At 36.4% G+C, this 19,328-nt stretch overlaps 1 protein-coding gene across 2 annotated transcripts in view; it reads left to right on the top strand.

Moving 5' to 3' along the window:
• The window catches only part of LOC149165167 (uncharacterized), a 34,428-nt gene extending 17,027 nt beyond the window's left edge, over positions 1-17,401 (top strand). The window contains exons 3-8 of one of the 2 annotated variants that reach the window (XM_089431087.1): positions 157-342; positions 581-1,263; positions 1,513-1,612; positions 15,595-16,194; positions 16,487-16,552; positions 16,681-17,401. In XM_089431087.1, coding sequence (XP_089287213.1) covers positions 157-342; positions 581-606 — 212 coding nt within the window. In that variant the 3' untranslated portion in view covers positions 607-1,263; positions 1,513-1,612; positions 15,595-16,194; positions 16,487-16,552; positions 16,681-17,401. Of the gene's footprint in view, positions 1-156; positions 343-580; positions 1,264-1,512; positions 1,613-15,594; positions 16,195-16,486; positions 16,553-16,680 lie in introns of those variants that run through there. The other variant, XM_089431085.1, reaches the window with a different exon arrangement.
• The last annotated feature ends 1,927 nt before the right edge of the window (positions 17,402-19,328 follow it).

Genomic DNA, 19,328 nt, shown 5'->3' with positions numbered 1-19,328 from the left:
AATGTTATAATATTTCAAATATTATAATGTTGAAGGATAAAAGTTTCAATAATTAATTCATTAATTTGTTGAATTAATTATGTTAAATAAAGGTTTCTGGTTAAATATTTATAATGTTTATCATATTAATAATGTATTTGGCATTATGTTTTTCAGATTTTCCACTATCAGGGCTCAATAACAAGATGGTCGACGATAGGTACAACTGCGGCTACAAGAACGTCATCGGCCGCAACACCAGGATCGATGGCAGTCCCATCGTCGGCGACAACAGCGGCAACAAAACGATCATCAACAGCAACACCGTGAACATAAATATCAATGGCACATCATATCCACAAGGTAACGCCAGTAACCAATTTTCTTCAGTGCAGCATATGCACAAATATGTCGTGGTTTATGATTTCGCTTTCTTTTCATCTGCACAAAGACGTCATGATTTTCCTTCTTTCGCTTCATTAATTACACTGTTATTGAATCACGGTTAGTGAAGTACTTGAAATATGTCGTGGTTTATGATTTCGCTTTCTTTTCATCTGCACAAAAACGTCATGATTTTCCTTCTTTCATTGAATCACAGTTAGTGAAGTACTTGAGCCACGGTGAAGTACTTGATCCACTGTTTCGTAGCCATGGTGAAGTACTTGATCCAATGTTTCGTAGCCATGGTGAAGTCCTTGAGCCGAATTGCGAAGTACTTGAGCCACTGTTTCGTAGACATGGTAAGTACTTGATCCAATGTTTCGTAGCCATGGTGAAGTCCTTGAGCCGAATTGCGAAGTACTTGATGAGCCACTGTCTCGTAGCCATGGTGAAGCACTTGATCCACTGTTTCATAGCCATGGTGAAGTCCTTGAGCCGAATTGCGAAGTACTTGAGCCACTGTTTCGTAGACATGGTGAATACTTGATCCAAGGTTTCGTAGCCATGGTGAAGTCCTTGAGCCGAATTGCGAAGTACTTGATGAGCCACTGTTTCGTAGCCATGCTGAAGCACTTGATCCACTGTTTCGTAGCCATATTGGTGATCAAGTAGATGGTCGACGACAGGTGAAAAAACGTCATCGGCCCCAACACCCGGATAAAGACAATACCATCATCAGCAACAACAACGACAACAAAATCAACACCGTGAACATCGGCAGCGTATGCCACCAGGTAAGCCAATCCCATCATCGGCCACAACAGCGACAATAAAATCAACACCGGCAACAACAAAACCATGAACAACAACAAACCCAACATCGCCAACTTATGCCACCAGGTAATGGCAACGCAAGTAGACCAACCCATAATATATGCACAAATATGTCATGCTTCATGATTTCGTTTTCTTTTCATCTGCACAAAGAAGTCATGATTTGAATTCCCATTCTTAATTTGTTTCATTAATTACATTGTTTTTGGATCGTAGATATGGAAAAGAATAAGTGCATTCGAAGATTTTCTGTTTACCCGAGTTTGATTATGCGTGTGAATGGTGATGAAGTAATTGTGATTGGTTTATATGCAGGTGTTCTATTAACTTATTTCAATTGCAGGTTGCTTTGGAATTATTGACGTTGACGTGGGTCATTGGCTGCTCAAGGCAATCACCAACTCGAACCTCTTGAGTAATGTTACCCATCCCATCTCACTGTACATAAATCATTAATTTTTTTCACGTCAGTTATTAAAATTCATGTTTTAATGTTTATTTGTATGTTGATTTGCTAACCAGACATAGTAAATTACTTTTCACATCAGTTAATAAAATTTATGTTTTAATGTTTATTTGTATTTTGATTTGCTAGTGACACCCTAAATTACATTAGGGATTTTTTTTTTTTTGAAATTTGAAGTGCACAAGCATTTGAGAAATAAAGATTTGTGTTTTTAATAATTTATTGCAATCCAGGAAATTAAAATAAATATTTAGTTATATAACAAATAAATATAATAATTCTCATGTTGAATTGGTTTATGAAAGCCTTGTTACAATCTAGATAGATATATTTGAGTGTAAAAAATTGTTATATTTTTTATCCTCAAAAGGTCACAGATGAGATTGACAAATATAATCCAACTTAGTCTACCTGTATTGAACCCACCATTCAACCAACAGTGAAGAAAAACATATTGTTCACAATTTTATTATTTAAATTAACCTTTAGTTTGTTAAGAAAAAAACATTATTTTATTTGACCTGTATGTAATTTTATAGTTAACAAAACATAATTTTATAAAACTACTTATTAATGTGCTTAAAAATTAAGGTTAACAATTTTGTATTACTACAATTATGATATTTTTTATATTTTATACTTTTAGTTATTGTATTAATTTTACATATTGTGTACTTCAACCATTCATTATTTGTAATGAAAAATCAGAGCATGCTCAGAATGTTTTTCTATGTAGATGGTCATTCTCTGGTGAGAGTATGTTCTGCGAGTAAGAACTCTTCCCATGAGTGTTTTAGTATGCTAGTAAAGATTAATGGTTTGCTTGTAAGAGGAGGTACATGCTTTGATAGAGTTATCCATGTAAAGTATCCATTCACTGGTTGCAAAATCCACTTTCCTATCCGGAATACAAATTCTGGCTTCTTAGACTTGTTCTTCCCCATCAAAGATTACTCTTGCAAGTACTTCAAGGATTATTTCTCTATATTGGGTCATAACAGTTGAGCTATTGATTGGGCTTGGGTTTGGATAAGAGGGGGAAGCAAGATTAGCGGCAAGGGAAGGGTCGGGTTGTGCTCTTCTACCTCCATGGTGAGCGCAGGAGAGATAACCCCTTGCCATGACTAGAGGGCACCAGGGAGGGGATGATTTGAGTTTAAGGTCCAAGCGAGGAAAGGAGAAATCAAATACAGAGTTTAGATAGGGAGGAGAGGCAAAAGAGAGATAGTAGAAACTCCTATAAGGGGAACGACGGTCACTAGGATGTTAGAGAAGGATAAACCGACTTAACAATGAGCAGGGCACTCCCAAGAAATAGAAACATTAGAGGTAGGAGGTGAAATGGAGGTTGAAAAAGCTCAAATTAATTCATAAAAAACACGCCTCCTCGAATTAGGAGTTCCAGAGAGGGGATAAATATCCCAAAGATAATTAACCCATAACTCCCGCAGAATGTTGATAGAAAAATGTCTACAACTAAATGGTTGTGCAGAACATAAATTACAATTGCGGCAAACCTGAGAAACCTTAGCTAATTTTGCAACAAACTAGAGGTAGTGCACCTTGTACTAAGTATTTTCTAATTGTACATTATCATCAATCTTGCATGCAAGGACAATTCTATTATAAGATTGATTTTGAATTTCCTTCTTTCCAAACCTATAATCTTTGAAAATAGGACTATAAAAGGCTAGGACTTCCCATGAGAAATAGTGGCAAGGAACACAATAAATTATATTGAGAGCTTCAACACTCCCTCCTCTATTTCCTTTACTCCATCCTATGTTATGATACATTATTTCATTCCTGTTAATCACCCTAACTAATACTCTAGTGCTCTTGCGTTTAGAATTGAAAACAAATTTCCCTTCACTAGATTCCCACGCAATGAAGGATATCATCACAATGCCCTCCCACAAACTAACCAAATTACCATGCAAGCATATTTTTATGCTAGGCCATCCAGAGCACATTTGATAGGAAGCCTGCCACCCATATTAAATATATGTTCACAATCTCAATGCAAGGAGCTCACCTCACCAGATGTGCATCCACCTTGGGGAGCTTTGTCCATTTCTACAATTTCTTCGCACAAGGTTCTTAGCGCATCAAGAAGAGGATGGATAATCTTTTTCCGACATATCTACTTTGTATTGTACACCTTTGTTAACTATTTTATTTGCCAACTTATTTCCAGTTCTTCTTATATGTGATAGTACAAGGGATACCATTACTTTCAAGACTTTGATTCTTGTTAAGCCTACCATTAGTTTTCCATCTATTAGAGAACTTGAGGGGTTGGATCCATTTTGTAGTTTCTTTATCATTAGGACAATAGTTTTATAATACCCTTATGCTATTATTTTTTTATAATAAAGATGCTTGGATATTATTAGGGCTTGCTCCAAGAATGAGAGTTTTGCCACATTATTAGTTTCATTTCCTATAATTCCCATCTAAATGTGAGTAATTTATCCATGATAATATCTAAATACCCCTCCAAAACTCACAAGGCCAAGATTACCCCTAAATGCTCTATCAAAGTTTAACTTCAAGAAGTTAGTAGAAGGTGGTTTCTATTTATTAGGACTTCAGGGAATCAACTAGGGTTGTGTTGCTGGAAAATTTGTAAAATATTGGTTGAGCCCGAGTTGTAGCCGCTACAACAATACCCAAATTTTGGGCATATCTAAAATTTTGGGTCCCCCTCTACTCGCCTCAAGCCATTAAGGGACACTCCGGTTTTTCATGGGATAATCCCCCCTAGCTTGTTCTTAACAGACCCTATCAATGCAGTCACTTGTGTAATCGTGCAATGTATATTGCATTTTTTTGTCATGCCCCATCTCGCGCATCGACCCTTCCATTTCACTAGGGTTTTGGAAGGGTGATGTCTTGCCCACGACTTCAGAGATTATTCCTATGCCTTTCAATCAATGACAGCACCGTGTAAGGGTGGACAAGAATCCAATCTGGATTTCATTATGTTGGCCATACTAGGGTTTGGGGAGAAACCCTAAATTGGCACAAGAATGTTTCCCTTCATGATTTAACCAAATTCATCTACTCTAGAGTTGCATTCTCATCAAAACCGCTTGGCATTATGGTAAGAATCATTGTATGTCATGTTCCCCTAGGGTTCGCGACTAGTTCCCCACCCCAACATGGGAATTAGGGTTTGGGAGAGGCATAACTTTCCCTTGCATCCTTCTAGCACTAGGCTCATGTGATTGCAGACCCAGGATGCATGTTAACAAGTACTTCGAGACATTTACTCTATAAGTACATCACCACCATAGGCAACACATAATATTGAAGTCTCTTAGAATTAGTGCCTCTCGGAAATGCCTAAATTTGAAACCGATCCTCGGATTGAAGCATGATTTTCTCAACCCATGCAATTTGCAACACCTTGATTTGAAGCGTCTGTGATTCATGTTCCTTTAGTGAACTATTTTCATACAAAATATATACGTGAGTATATCATTTCGGTAAACTAATGGGTTTTGTTTCATCTTCTTTTCAGGAGATCAAGGGAAGGTGGCTTGGACACATATCAAACGAGGCAATGCTTATGTTAAATTTATGCCCTGATGTGACATCACTTAGATGAAGGGGTGAGGGATGTTTAATTTGTTTCACACGAACCTCATGAATCATGCAAAATCAACGCCTACAACATTTAAAATGGACTAGGCATGCTTAATGGACATTCAAATTAAAGGGAAACGATATGCGCTTTGGTGAAAGAAAGAACAAAGTCTTATGTCATACACAACGAGAATTACTGCCAAGTATATCATAAAGGCGATGGAACGTGACCACAAGAGGGACAAAGCAAAAACATATTCCTTAAGATTTTCCCTTGCGTGCTAGAACTGTGCAATGCGCAGAGAGCCTTGCCTCCTGTGGCCCCTAAAATTGTGCATATGTTTCTTCCAGTGTCCTTCCCTCAACCAGAGCTCATTGCCTCCAAAAACTATGCAGTTCTAGCCATCAAGCCTCTTCGCTGCCCAGTCTCCCTTGTCCCCTAAAACTATGCAGGTTGTCCTGCCAAGGCCTCATCCTGCAACAACCAGTGCCTAATTGATTCACACAATTATGTACCTCACTGGGCACTGCGCAATTTGTTTCCTTAGTGGGGACTATGCAGAAAAAGATCCTAAGTCAAGCTTGAGCTGCCCACTACACAGTCTCAGTGATCAAGCTCTTCCGCTGTCTACTGCAACTGCACAATGCACAGACACTGGGCCTCTCTCTGAGCCCATGACTTGTCTCGCGCCCATTTCATGGATAATAATGCATCATATTAGACTGGGCATTTTCAGATTGATGTTGTCCCGTCACAAGTGAATTGCAGGAACATGTACACTATCGAGTCATGGTGAAATGATGAAGAAGGAGAAGAAGGAGGGAAGCATGCCTAAAGACTCTCTTGTAACTGGACGCACAAGTGAATATATCAAGATGAAGCAAAGGGACACATGTTTGCGACTACCATCCAAGACTTGAGATCATTGAAGACTCCACATCACCAAGCCACGTGGAGGAGAAGAGAAGACATATATCCAAGGAGAAATACAACACTAAGCAGCAACAACGACTTGACATTTCCACATCATCACATCATCAAGCAATACATGTTAGTAATTTCATGTCATGTCATGTCGTGAGCGGTCATATGGCACATGACTCTTGTGGATCATGTATATTGTATTCAAAATTATTGTAAAGTGGAAGTCTAAAGGAGACACATCAATATGGAGAGTCATGTAAGTTGAAAATTCACAGGAAGTTGAAGAGTCATAAGGGTTGTCAAAGATTCACAAAGGAGAAGTATCACCCCTTGGTTATATATACCACCTCATTGTATGAGAAAATGACTTTTCACCTTGGCTTCTCCAGCGAGGAATTACAGAGATCAACTAGTTCTTTGAGGAGCAAAGAATGGCTCTAATGTCCCACTATTGGGGCTAGTGATGTACATTGTAAACATGTCTCTTGGAACTTTTGCTTAATAACATAAGCCTTTTAAGGCCAGCACGTTCTTCATGCATGGACTATGAATATTCGCAATATTATTTTATGGATGTTTGCACTTCATGTTTTCTTTCACTTGTACTAAGATAGCTGAACTAATTCTATTATTTTAGTACTTATCTTATTGAGAATCTGTCGTAATGGCTGTTATTGCTGTCCCATCCTTGTTGACTATTCTGCGGGATACTAGACATATATTTCCTTGATGTTGGTTGTAACAACCATCATGTTCGTTGTGGACTATTCCGCTCGATGTTAGACGAAGCTTTCTCACTCATGTGTGTCTCTTCCTAGGTGGTACTATTACCTCTCACTTAGAGGCCCACCTTTATCCCGATTTGCAGTAGAATAACCTTGAAAAAGCTGCAACTACACACTCACCAGGCACGCCTCCCTTGTTTTTTGAAAAAAACATTGCATCACTCTCTTGTGGTAACAACTAGAGCCAAGGTGGATATTTGCGGATTTGTAAATCATGCCTTTATACGGGATGGGAATCCTACACCAAATGTTGTGAGGTGTAATTGGGACTTCATATCGGTGAGATCCCCTTGGTTGATGAATTTCCAACACTGTCAACAAAATTGTGCTAGGAGGAGGGCCAAATGATACGTTCTTCTCGTTGAGTCTGGGTTGAATCTATTATTTAAAATGGATCTTCCCCAAATCATAATCTTGGGATGTTTTCTCTTAATATATTAATTGTACCATCCATGCATAAGTTATTCATAACTTGTCCGAATTTAAGTTTGATGGTGAGGGTGAATCAAATTTTCATGAGCATCTATTTCAAGTTGTCTGTCTTTGTCTTTCTCACAGAATATGTTCCAAATATTTAATGGCTAGATTATTCACCCTCAAATTCAAAGGTTGTGATAATCGATGGTGTCATACAATACCCACTAGTAGAAAATGATGAAATTAGTGACTAGGTGACTAAAAAAGTTAGTCATCACAATGATTTCAAGTGACTTACTACTAAATTTAAGCAATTTTAAGTGATCCACATAAAAACGACTAACTTAAATGACTAATTTAGTCTAGGGATAAAATATATGAGTAGATAATAAATGAGCCAACTAAAAGTGACTAACTTAAATGACTAATTTAGTCCAAGACTAAAATATATGACTAGATTATATTTGACAAAATATATGAATTAGTCATTTATTGTAGTAATTTTTAATTGTGTCACATTGGAAATGGAAAATTGCAATTTTGATACTGAAGTGTCACATTTTACTAAATTTAAACAATGCAGGTGGATTCATAGACCTCTTTAGAGGGATCTCTAAATCCATCTACAATGTTAAAATTTAGAGGCATAGGGGCCTCTGAATCCATCTACGGCATTAAAATTCTGAAGACCCCTTAATTGTCTCTAAATTTTAACATTGCGGATGAATTCAGAGACCCTCTTCTCTGAATCAAGTTGCAGTGCTAAAATTAAGAGACCAGGGATGGAGTTATCCATAGGAAATTAATTGTTTTAATATTGAATTTATTGTTTGCACCAATGGTTTGCATGTATAGTCAAATCAAATATTGACATTTATATATATTTGGGTAAATCTTAATTTTGTGTTTGCACCAATGCCTTGATTATAATTTTAATAAAGGTAATTTTTAGATAGTTAAATATTGATATTTATATTTATTTGGCGATAAAATTTAATTTTTAAACATCATTGCTTCAAGTGAGGTCCTTTAAATCTAGAGTTAAATCTTCATATTTACATTTAGTAAATAAATAATCATAACCTTACTTCATGTTAAAAGTTTGAATTTATTCAAATATATGATTAAAATATAAATAGATAAACCTAACATATTTATATTTCTAACACACACACACACACACACACACACACACATATATAAATGTTCATAACTTAATTGTGTACTTGTTTTTATTTTTATTTTTTTATCAATTTAATTGTTTAATTGTTTTTTTATTTTAATCAATGTTATTAGGTGACTGTCATGCCTGCTATGAATAATCTAATATTTTCGAAAAGGTAATCCCATTTTATGTGTTCTCTATCAATAATCTTAGGTTCCAGCTTCAATGAAAATGGGAAACCAATTGGCTAGCTATGAAGTGTATGTCTTTGACACCTACCTATGAAACCCCCGTGAAAACTTGACTACGAACCTCGTTTCCACGAAAACTGGCCATTCTTACTCAGTGACATCTAGCTATGAACCCACTTTCCATGAAAACTGACTATTCTTACTATGATGAACTCTCCACGAAATCTAGATGTTTTGAACCGTCCAGGAAACTGGTTTTCGGCGCCAATTTTTTTTTTCCTTTGGTGGGAGTGTTTTGGTTATTTTTTAGACAAATTCATATGTGGTTATGGATTTTTAAGCGTTGGGAAATTCTATATATATTTGTAGCTTCTGCAATGTATAAAATATCATTGGAGAGAATGTGGAGGCTCTTGAAGAGGTGGGCAATAGCTAATTCGTAGTTGAAGTGTGCAACTTTAGAGAATTCACAAGTTAGTTGGGTTTGTATTTGTCTTATGTTACACTAGTGAAAAGATAGATGCAACCTTTGGTATATAGAAATTATGTATATACTTGAAACCTTAGTGTAGTCGGAAAGAGCAGACACGCGTGTTAAGGACACCTGTTAGTAATGATGCATCCAATTTGGCTACAATTGCCTTACATTTATTTGAGATATTGACGTACAAGGGTTTGGATTTAGGGGTTTATGTTTTTATTGACAAAAGTGAAAAATTTTATTCAAAGGTTTGAAAACGAAGTAGATAACTGTGGCGGGTGTTCCTAATTTTCTTTCTGTTTGTCTATAACAAGTGTGATTACAGTGATTCGAGGGATAGGAATCACCACAGGATTGTACTGAGAGCTGACTAGCTATGAGAGCTAAGGCTTTGTATAATTCCTATGTATTTCCACCATGTATGATAATACAATAGTGTGGGGTTTTTAGCCGAGGCTTTCCCCAAAAGTAATTTCATGTGTGTTGTGCCATTGATTCTTCTTCTTCTGGTTATATTGTTCAGCTCGATCTTTAAGCTTCCACAAATTGATAGTAGAAGTAGGTTATAGTATTATGCTTTGATTTATATTGCATTATCGGGTTAACCTACCATCAGATTTTCTACATGGTATCAGAGCGAGGTTTGTAGAAATTTCTATAGATTGGATTGCAATGAAAGGGGAGTGATCCATAATTCTGTGGGGGAAGGAATGGGAGAGAAATTGGGAAATTCTCTAATCCTAGCTAGGCTAGAATTTAAAATAATTGAGTGGAATTTTGATCTAAAAGGTAACCATGGATAAGAAATATGTCATGTATGGGCATTATATTCCTAGGCCCACTCTTGTTGCATCAAGTGTATTTTTCTCTCATTGGTTTTAGATCAACAAAATCTAGTGAGGAGGAAAGGTCTTTCAATTTTTCTCTAAAAGGGTCTCTTACCAACGAGCCACCTTTCTTCCCTCATGTGTAGAAAGTAGGATTAAAGTCTCCAAAAATGATACAATTGGTCTCCTAGACTATATATTTTAAATTTAATAAAGAGGACCAACATTCCATCTTATCATGATATACATTGGGCATGTACACATTGATAAATTATAAGACTGACATAAGGAGTTATGTAGAAGATTTACATCTATCCAATGACTAGAGGAGAACTCCCAGAGAAGTTGGAAGTGGGACGAAGACCACAATGTGCATATACCTCTAAACGCCCCGCTTGAATCAATTTCTCTTACTTCACCTCTTTTCCAAATTATTTTTCTTTTGGGGAGGATGGAATTTTCCGCCAATTTGGTCTCTTGGAGCACAATGATTCGTAGGGTCTTTATTTTGGTTATAATTTTAACTAAATTCCCATTTTATTCACTCCCCATATCATTGTAGTTCTAGGAGATGATATTCATCATTATTAGTTGTTTTTTGGAGCTCCTTCAGGTGGATGAACTAAACCGTCCTGGATTTTGGAGCTTCTAGTGTTTCTATTATAACAACCTTCTATGGTGTGTTTTGTGCCCATGCTCTTGTCTTTATTTTATTTATTCTTCTCGTCTCTCTTTGTTTTTCTCCTTGCCTTCTTTGTGACTTTGTTCACTACCAAATCTTTTACTATCTCATCCTTTGAATGTCCTTTTATCAACTCAATGTCAGGGAGAACTAGACCTATGTTAGAACTTGGTGTTCCAAAGATTCTAGAGATAGATGGTCTAGCTTCTTAGGAATGAAAAAGTAGTGTCTCCATTGATTGGGAAAGGGGACCTTCCAAGGGGGGCATTTCCCTTCCTTCTCTCCATCATTTACCCTACTTTCATTATTTTTTGGAAAGTCTTATTTGGACAAGATTTCATAGTAGTTAAGGTGAGGAAAACAAGGGGGTTTAGGGATTTTGAGGGAGATGTTTCTGTTTTGTTGTTGTTCGGAAGAAGATGGGTCTTAGATGCATAGGGATTGGATTGGGACAGTGTTAGGCCCCTATACTTCTAGTGTAACCCCTTATTGTTAGTAGTATTACCCACTTATTATATTGATGTACCCATGTAGTGCCCATATGGTTACTATTGTGCCCCATAGAAGCCAATTATTATTATTATTATTATTGTGCCCTTACATTATTATTGTTATGTCGGCTCTGATTATGTTATGACCCCTTAGACTCCTATATATAGAAAGGAGGTCTTTTCATTTGTATCATCCAAGAATTTTTCATTTATGTAATGTAAAGGAGGTTGCCCCATCGAAGAGGCTGAATTCTAAGGCGTTGATCTATCTTTTCTATCTTTTCTTGAGCTGGTTTCATAACATTTGGTATCAGAGCTTTGGATTCTAGGGTTTCGCTGCTCCAAACAGGTCATCGTGGCATTTTCGCTATAACACGTTTTCTGTGACGTTTCAGAAGTCGCAAAAAAAACCCATTTGAGAAGAAATTGCGCTAAAGTTTGGGTCCGAATTTCAGAGCTTTTTGCGCGATATTTGCAGAGATATAATCTGAGGAAGTTGGTCTTTTTACAGACTCCTGAATTACATTCAAAACAGGTGACCTGGGGAAAATCGTCATAACTTTCTCTCTGGGGATCAGATTGAAATTTCGTAAGAAGGTGCAGAAAGAGGACGGACTGTAGTTTCTTGTATGCATTTTTTAGATACAAAGGATAAAACAGTGATTCGTGGCACGTCGTACAAGTTCGCTCTACTGAACTAGTCTATAATCAGGTCATCTTGGGAGATTGTGCATAACTCTTTCTTCAAGAATCCAATTTGGATCAGACTGGTGGCATTGGAAAGAGGACACAGAGGGCTACTACAGGTAACAATTTTAGAAGTTAAATATCCGAAAGTATAGAGCTACAGTCGTTTCAAGGTCGAGCTCCTAAAATCAAGAAAAAACAAGATGAGGAAGTTTGATGGCAAGGATCCGGTAAATTGGATACTTCAGATGGAGCAATATTTTGATCTACATGGTGTACAACTGTTACAAGAGGTATGTATTGCATCTTCATATTTAGAACCAGATCAATTTTTATGGTACAAAGGGCTTTGTTCTCATAAACTTGTTACGTGGTCAATTTTCACGGAGGAAATGATAGCACATTATGAGGATACAAAGAGCAACACCTTCTTTAGAGCAACACCACAACATTTGGAAAGAGTAAAAGGGCTTTGTAACATAGTGGAAAGCAAAATTATGGAAACCAGGAAGTGTACTCCTCACAACTATAAAGATGGAAGTGTTGTTTCTCCTAGCCTTCCACAACCTACAAAGGTTACACCACAACAATTGGAAGAAAAAAGAGAAAAAGGGCTTTGTTACAATTGTGATAGCAAATGCACTAACGGTCATAAGTGTGCTGAGAAGAGATTATTTTACATAGAATATGAAGAGGAGGAAGAAAAGGATCAAGAAACAACAAAAGAAGAAGATATACGCTAGGACCCCACCCCAGAGAAAGAAGAAATGAATCAGACCATATCTTGTAAAGCATTGGCAAGAATTACCACTCCTCAAACTCTTAAGATAGAAGGACATATCAAGAAGAAAAAGGTGCAAGAAGTGAAAGATCACATCGAGAAAGAAGAAATGAATCCAACCATATCTTGTAATTCACTATTCGAAATTACCACTCCTCAAACTATCAAGATAGAAGGACATATAAAGAAGAAAAATGTTCAAGAAGTAAAAGATCACATCGAGCATCAAGAAATGAATCCGACCATATCTTGTAAAGGATTGGAAGAAATTACCACTCCTCAAACTCTAGAGATAGAAGGACATATCAAGAAGAAAAAGGTTCAAGCAGTGAAGGATCACATCGAGCATCAACAACAAGTTCTCCAACTTTTAAGGGATAACGCCACTTTGGTGCAAAATCAAACGAAACAAAAGGTAGATCAACATCGTAGTGAAAAATGTTTTGATGTAGGCGATTGGGTATTTTTACTGCTACATCTCAAGCAAGCTATTTATGAGAAGGAAATGTTGGCAATACTACATGCACTTAAAAAATGGCGACCTTACTGAATGGTAAGACTCTTCAAGGATGAGGATGTGGAAGCATTGTTTGGTGCTATTTATATTATCCAACCAGATTGGATAAATGAAGCAAGGGATGAATGGAAGAAGGACGAAGAAGTATGGCCACTTATTCAAAAGTTGCAAAAGATCCCAATTCAAACAATATTGCCAGAAATTGAAGAGGAAAGAAAGTTCATATTGGAACCAGGAGAAGTCACAGAAACAAGAACCCGACAGCTACTAAATCGATCAATTTCAGAGTATCTCATCAAGTGGAAGAACTTACCCGCTGAATATTCCACATGGGAGGACAAGAATTTTATACAGAAGCATCAAGAACTACTCAAGCGTTGAGGACAACGCTTTTTGAAGGAGAGGGCATGTTAGGCCCCTATACTACTAGTGTAACCCCTTCTTGTTATTAGTATTACCCACCTATTATAATGATGTACCCATGTAATGCCCATATGGTTACTATTGTGCCCCATAGAAGCCCATTATTATTATTATTGTGCCCTTACATTATTATTATTATGTCGGCTCTGATTATGTTATGACCCCTTAGACTCCTATATATAGAAAGGAGGTCTTTTCATTTGTATCATCCAATAATTGTTCATTTATGTAATGTAGAGGAGGTTGCCCCCTCGAAGAGGTTGAATTCTAAGGCGTTGATCTATCTTTTCTATATTACCCCATTACTATTGTAGTTATACCCCTTATTTATATTGTTGTGCCCCCATTGCCCCCATATTGTTATTAATGTGCCCATAGAATCCCTCTATTGTTATTTTTGTGGCTTTATATTATTATTCTTAGGTCGGCTGGATTATATTGTAACTCTTTAGACTCCTATATATAGAAAGGAGGTTTTTTCATTTGTATCATCCAAGAATTGTTCATTTATGTAATGTAAAGGAGGTTGTCCCCTTGAAGAGGTTGAATTCTAAGGCATTGATCTATCTTTTCTATCTTTTCTTGAGCTGGTTTCATAACAGATAGGTTTTTGGGGGTCTTGTCTTTCTTGTCTCCTTTTTGGTTGTTGCCTTTGTTCTCCAACTTCTCTTCTATGGTTGCTTTTGGGTAATTCCTTGCGAAATGACCGTATACATGGAAATATTTGTACTTGAATGGGTTTTGATCATAGTATACTTGTTGAATAAAACTCCAATTGTCTAAAGAGAGCTGGATGGCCTTTGGTAACCCTTTTTCTAGTTATACTTCAACACATATTTCAGCATAAGAAAACATTCCTTCTTTAGGCTCAACTTTATCAATATATTTCCCCAATTTTTTTTTGATATTTTTGAGGGTATCTTCATTATAGTAGTTCAAGGGGAGGTGAGGTAGCTTAACCCAAACTAGGATAGTTGAGGGGATGCCATTTTTTGGGTTGAAGTATGGGTTCCATTTGTTTAGATATAGTTCTTGTGCTCCCATGAAATAAGGGTTGCTTCTAAATATTAGGGCCCTGTCCTCTTTCTCTTCAAAGAGAAAGATAAAAAAAAACCTTTGCCACAAAAAGAAAGAGAGGTTCTACCTTTTATTAGTGATTTACAGTTCTTGTTCACCCATATGGCTAGTGTGTAAGGGGAAAGCCATATCCTTCTAAATTATCCTACGAGGCTGCAATTTGCAAGCCAAAGGGCCATGGTTCAGGATTACAGGGCATGAACTGCAACTTTAGGGATCTCCTCCAAGAATTCTAGAAACTTAGACTATGAGGGTTTCAAGGTTTTGTTTTGAGTAGGATTAAGAGCATTGAAACTAGTGATGTTCGATGGAGGAGAAGGGGAAGGAGGCGAACCTCCTCTAGGAGGTTGAGCCATTGCATTTTTAGTGATTAGGGTTTGAATCAATAACTCTTTATTTTGTATAGTGTTATTTTCCGGAGTCATCACATTCATGATTTTACTCTGTGGTTCATCATCAGCATTAGATGTGTGAAAAAGTCAATGAATAATGGACCAATACATGGAGGACAGAGTAGGGAAGATAATGAATGGAGCCGACAAATTTGCTATTGCTCATAAATAAATTTATTTTACTTAATTAATTAATTAATTGTTTTAATTTTTTTTTTTGAAGGGAAATGGAAGCTTGTATAAATTAAAATTATTTGAATGTAGTTTTGATAAATAAAATGATTTGAATGTAAACTTTTTCCTGGATGTTATTTATTTAAGCATTATTTGGTGTGATAATTAAGATGTTATAATATTTTAAATATTATAATATTTAAGGATAAAAGTTTCAATAAATAATTCATTAATTTGTTGAATTAATGATGTTAAATAAAGGTTTCTCGTTAAATATTTATAATGTTTATTATATTAATAATGTTTTTGTCCTTATGTTTTTCAGATTTTCCACTATCAGGGCTCAATAACAAGATGGTCGACGATAGGTACAACTGCGGCCACAAGAACGTCATCGGCCGCAACACCAGGATCGATGGCAATCCCATCGTCGGCGACAACAGCGGCAACAAAATGATCAGCAACAGCAACACCGTGAACATATATCCACAAGGTAACGCCAGTAACCAATTTTCTTCAGTGCAGCATATGCACAAATATGTCGTGGTTTATGATTTCGCTTTCCTTTCATCTGCACAAAGACGTCATGATTTTCCTTCTTTCGCTTCATTAATTACATTGTTATTGAATCACGGTTAGTGAAGTACTTGAAATATGTCGTGGTTTATGATTTCGCTTTCTTTTCATCTGCACAAAAACGTCATGAATTTCCTTCTTTCGCTTCATCGGCCCCAACACCCGGATCAAGACAATACCATCATCAGCAACAACAACGACGACAAAATCAACACCGTGAACATCGGCAACGTATGCCACCAGGTAAGCCAATCCCATCATCGGTCACAACAGCGACAATAAAATCAACACCGGCAACAACAAAACCATGAACAACAACAAACCCAACATCGCCAACTTATGCCACCAGGTAATGGCAACGCAAGTAGACCAACCCATAATATATGCACAAATGTGTCATGCTTCATGATTTCGTTTTCTTTTCATCTGCACAAAGAAGTCGTGATTTGAATTCCCATTCTTAATTTGTTTCATTAATTACATTGTTTTTGGATCGTAGATATGGAAAAGAATAAATGCATTCGAAGATTTTCTGTTTACCCGAGTTTGATTATGCGTTTGAATGGTGATGAAGTAATTGTGATTGGTTTATATGCAAGTGTTCTATTATATATAAGACGCCGAACTTATTTCAATTGCAGGTTGCTTTGGAATTATTGACGTGGGTCATTGGCTGCTCAAGGCAATCACCAACTCGAACCTCTTGAGTAATCTTACCCATCCCATCTCACTGTACATAAATCATTAAATTTTTTCACGTCAGTTATTAAAATTCATGTTTTAATGTTTATTTGTATGTTGATTTGCTAACCAGACATAGTAAATTACTTTTCAGGAACTTTTTTGCAGTCCATTTCTGAAGCAACTAAAAAATTCTCATGCGGCCTTGACGAGTGACATGGGTTCTGGACTTTGTTTTGATTTGGTTTGGAATTCGTTTTATTCCTCTTGCACGCAGAAGGCTCACAGCTAGGGCATCAAGCTCTGTACTTAAAGGTTGATTGTTTAACTTTGTGGCTCACACCTATTGCTCACATTCCACAACTTTGTGTTAGTATTCGGCCCTATCATAAAGTGAAAAAAACCAAGGCCCTGAGGCAATCAACTTACCTGAGCTCGTTTTGGAGCTTGGATCTACAATAGACTAGACTCTACAATCACTAAGAAACTTGCTTAAGCATTCTCCATGGCAAAAACTCGGCATTATCGAGGGCTTGAACCAACAAAGGTCTAAGTTATTTTGGATATTTCTAAAGTTGTTGTTTGATGCGTCCCTGGGGTTTTGAGGCAAACTTCTGCATCTTTAGTGGATTTACTATGGAATTCACATACCTTTTGATCTTGACTGTAAAGAAATTTTTGATCTACGATTCACCAATCTGAAGTGAACACTAAGTTGTGTGCAAGGTATTTTTTTTGGCTTGAAATATTGACTCGATGTTGAAAGTTTTTTACCCAGCTAGGGGAAGTCTACTCTGAAGCAACTTGACCAAATTCTGTAATCTATTTATGGACACCTATAGCCATTATTGAAGTGTACTCACATACATCCATGTATCACCACATTTGTGAGTTGTTTAATCCATAATTTTGCACTATCTCATCTGTTGCAACCAAGAGTTTTTATGTGACAAGTTTGTGTATCTGTCCTGAACTCATGTAATTTACAAGTTTGATGCTAGGATGGTTGTCGGCTGTTAGAATTAGACAAAGTTTCGGTTCAGAGATTTGTTATGATAATATGGACACATTTGTGAATGCTTGTAGTTATTGAGTTGGTATTGTTTATGATTTGCAATGATGAATTCTTGTGTGAATGAGAGTGAATTGATGCACGATGTGCCAATCTTAGGAGTGAATTCATGTAGAATGTGCAGTTGACTATATTGAGCATGGAATTGCTATCACTAAGGATTGGAAAGTAGGACACAATATTATATCAAGCAGAACAGGTTGCTTATTGAGTTTAGTGTAGTTTGGTTGCTGGCAAATTGAAGACTATGCAAGGATCAGGGAATATAGAGAATCATTGCCATTACATCTCTTGGGTTCTTATGAGATCTTTTATTTCATTTGTCTGAGTATTTCACAACAACAACTAGTATAGAGTTAGAGACATCAAGCATACTGTTGGTAGCAAAAAATTCAAGGCATCCTCAGAAATCTGGGTAAAGGTTAGAGTTCATGGAAGTTCGACATTAAAAGAATTGCATACATCTTCATCTGTAGAAGTTTCAAGGTCGATGTGGTGGAATTATACGACAATGATATAGATTTGTGGAAAGAAACTATATGACAGTACATTTGATATACAGTGACAGGAATGCGTTACAATATGACATTCTAGACAGTGCCATTATTATGTGATAGTGACCTTCTTGATGGTACTATTAATAGGTGATAATGATTTCCATGCTCTTGAGATGTGATAGTAGTCTACATTTGACAGTATCTCTATGACAATGTTATTGAACATATATGACAACTTGACAATGATATGGTCGTATGTCAGTGGTATATGTAACCCTGGAGCAGTAGCCCTTGATATGACAGTTGTAGTGACCTTAATGTGAGTTGTGACTTGACAGTGATGTTGTGACTTGACAGTTTCTTATGACAGTGTCTCTTTGACAATGATGTTTGAATAATGAGAGTGTTGAGAATGTTTTCAGTTGCAACATGAGAGTTGCTATTAGATTGTAGCAGTGACAACAGTAAACAATAATGATCTATAGTGAGCAGTGTTATCGCTTGTCACACACACCTAAGTTAGTGAGAAAAACCCTTAACCCCACAAAGTGTGGTTGGTGGCAAATTTAAGAGATGGGGTTGTCACCTTTTCCCAACTCTCGGTGTGTTTAATCTCTCTCCTAGGTAAGATAGGAGGGGTGGTCCCTATATAGAAAACTAAGTTAAAAGGGGGTATGTGAAGTTTCTAGGAGATGTCAAATTTGGATTACTTGAGATTATGAGAAAATATAATGAGAAATATGAAATGAAATATATAACCATCAACACATGAACCAAAAATTAGCATACATAAAACCAATGCCTTCAATATTGCTTAAAAAGAAATAATACTTGCTCAAGAAAAATGTAGTGTTTCAAATTGAAACACAAGTAACCCTGTTAATCAAACTAAAGATGTTAGCAAGATATGATATCACATGCAAGATATAAAATCTACTTTCAAGAAATGCTTTCAAAATGTATAATCATTCATAAATCCAAAGCATGTAAGGAAGCAATATATAATGACTTACAAAGGAAACAAGTTAAAACTTTACTTGCAAATATGAACAAGATTATACTTGCCTAAATACTATAATCAATTCAAAACATTTTCATCAATAACAAGTACATGAATAATTTGCAAATAAAATAGTAAAATGTGTTAGCATGAAATGCACTTAAACTAAGTTTAAATGCAATTATCTTGGTTAATTTTAATCTAAATTCCTAATTTAGGTGTGACCTTTCTTT

This window comes from Pinus tabuliformis, chromosome 5_1, assembly GCF_031772625.1.
Source record: "Pinus tabuliformis cultivar Carrire ecotype Pingquan chromosome 5_1, CPIR1, whole genome shotgun sequence".
In the NCBI taxonomy this organism is placed as follows: domain Eukaryota; kingdom Viridiplantae; phylum Streptophyta; class Pinopsida; order Pinales; family Pinaceae; genus Pinus; species Pinus tabuliformis.
Note: the sequence above shows the minus strand (reverse complement) of the source record. Positions and strands in the feature narration are given on the sequence as shown.